The sequence below is a fragment of the Sinocyclocheilus grahami genome, unplaced genomic scaffold (genome assembly GCF_001515645.1).
Source record: "Sinocyclocheilus grahami isolate Dianchi unplaced genomic scaffold, SAMN03320097.WGS_v1.1 scaffold3927.1, whole genome shotgun sequence".
Lineage (NCBI taxonomy): Eukaryota > Metazoa > Chordata > Actinopteri > Cypriniformes > Cyprinidae > Sinocyclocheilus > Sinocyclocheilus grahami.
Genome location: NW_015508959.1, coordinates 1 through 1,093, shown reverse-complemented (window position 1 = coordinate 1,093; position 1,093 = coordinate 1). Strand labels below are relative to the sequence as shown.

The window sequence follows — 1,093 nt, the reverse complement described above, 5'->3', positions numbered from 1 at the left end:
TAAATTCTAAATTAAATATAGATGAATTCTTAAAACTATAAAAGCAATTTTTTCCTCTTTTTTCTGTGTCCTTTGATTAACAGATCACAGCAGCTGGTTGTTAGGTTGTTTCGGCTGTTATTTCTTTAAGAGCTGCCGCTGGTGAACGTGACGCAGGTCTGACAATTATCATATTTTCTTTCAACTGCTTTTACCTTTTCTGACCCACTTCAGGTCTTAAAGTCTCTATTAATGAGCTGACGAGTTAAATCGGCTTCTCCAGAACAGTTTTGAAAACCATTTCAGAGACATATTCTTAAATGTGACTCATAATATATATTACATGCATGCACAGTTTTAAGGCAGCCTTAATCGCTTTTTTGGTAACTTCATGCCTTAACTGACCACAGCATTGCATGCACGTAGTTTATTTCGCGCTTCGATATGAAAGGATACAGGTTACAGCACGCGGAAATTAGAAAGTTGATTTATGTTAACTCTTTGATAAATCCTGATATCAATGCATTGCCCAGCCCTACTATTGGAGTAAAAACCACCTTGAACCTCTTGAGATTCGGTACCTTTATGGCAGAAGGTGCCGGTGAAGGGCGAGAGGCTGCAGTCGCAGGTGAAGCCACTGTGATCCTCCACACAGCTGCCGTGATTCTGGCACAGGCCGCCGTAGCTGCTGCAGTGTCCGGGACACCCGGGCGTCACTCCGGGTGTGATCTCCGCCCGCTCCTCCAGATCCAGAGTCTTCCCGTTCAGCTTCAGCGAGCGAATGCAGCCCAGGAAGCCCTTCTGTCTGGAAGCCGTTCCTCCTGAAGACGCAAGCAGAGTTTACTCTCAGGTGTGAATCTGAAAGCATACAGCTGTCAAGGCTCTGAGAAAAAGCCATTCAATGACAGTAAAGTTACAGGAAAAGACGGCTTTTATCACGCAGACAGCGTAACCTTCTCGCATGCTATCAAGGGTTTGAGTCGCGGCATTCAAATAAAATCAAAATGCAAGTTGTTAACTTAAAATAATGAAAAAAATCAATAGCTGAAAAAAGTTGGAAACAACAACAAAAAAAACAAAACAACTGTGCTCAGATACCAAAGTCAGAGATCTT

General features: G+C 42.6%; 1 protein-coding gene across 1 annotated transcript in view; it reads right to left on the bottom strand.

The window, feature by feature from the left end:
• The window catches only part of LOC107576561 (contactin-associated protein-like 5), a gene marked incomplete at both ends in the record, with an annotated part of 17,304 nt that extends 16,504 nt beyond the window's left edge, over positions 1-800 (bottom strand). Inside the window, one exon of the mRNA XM_016262720.1 lies at positions 561-800. Coding sequence (XP_016118206.1) covers positions 561-800 — 240 coding nt within the window. The remainder of the gene's footprint in view (positions 1-560) is intronic.
• Between the last annotated feature and the right edge of the window lie 293 nt (positions 801-1,093).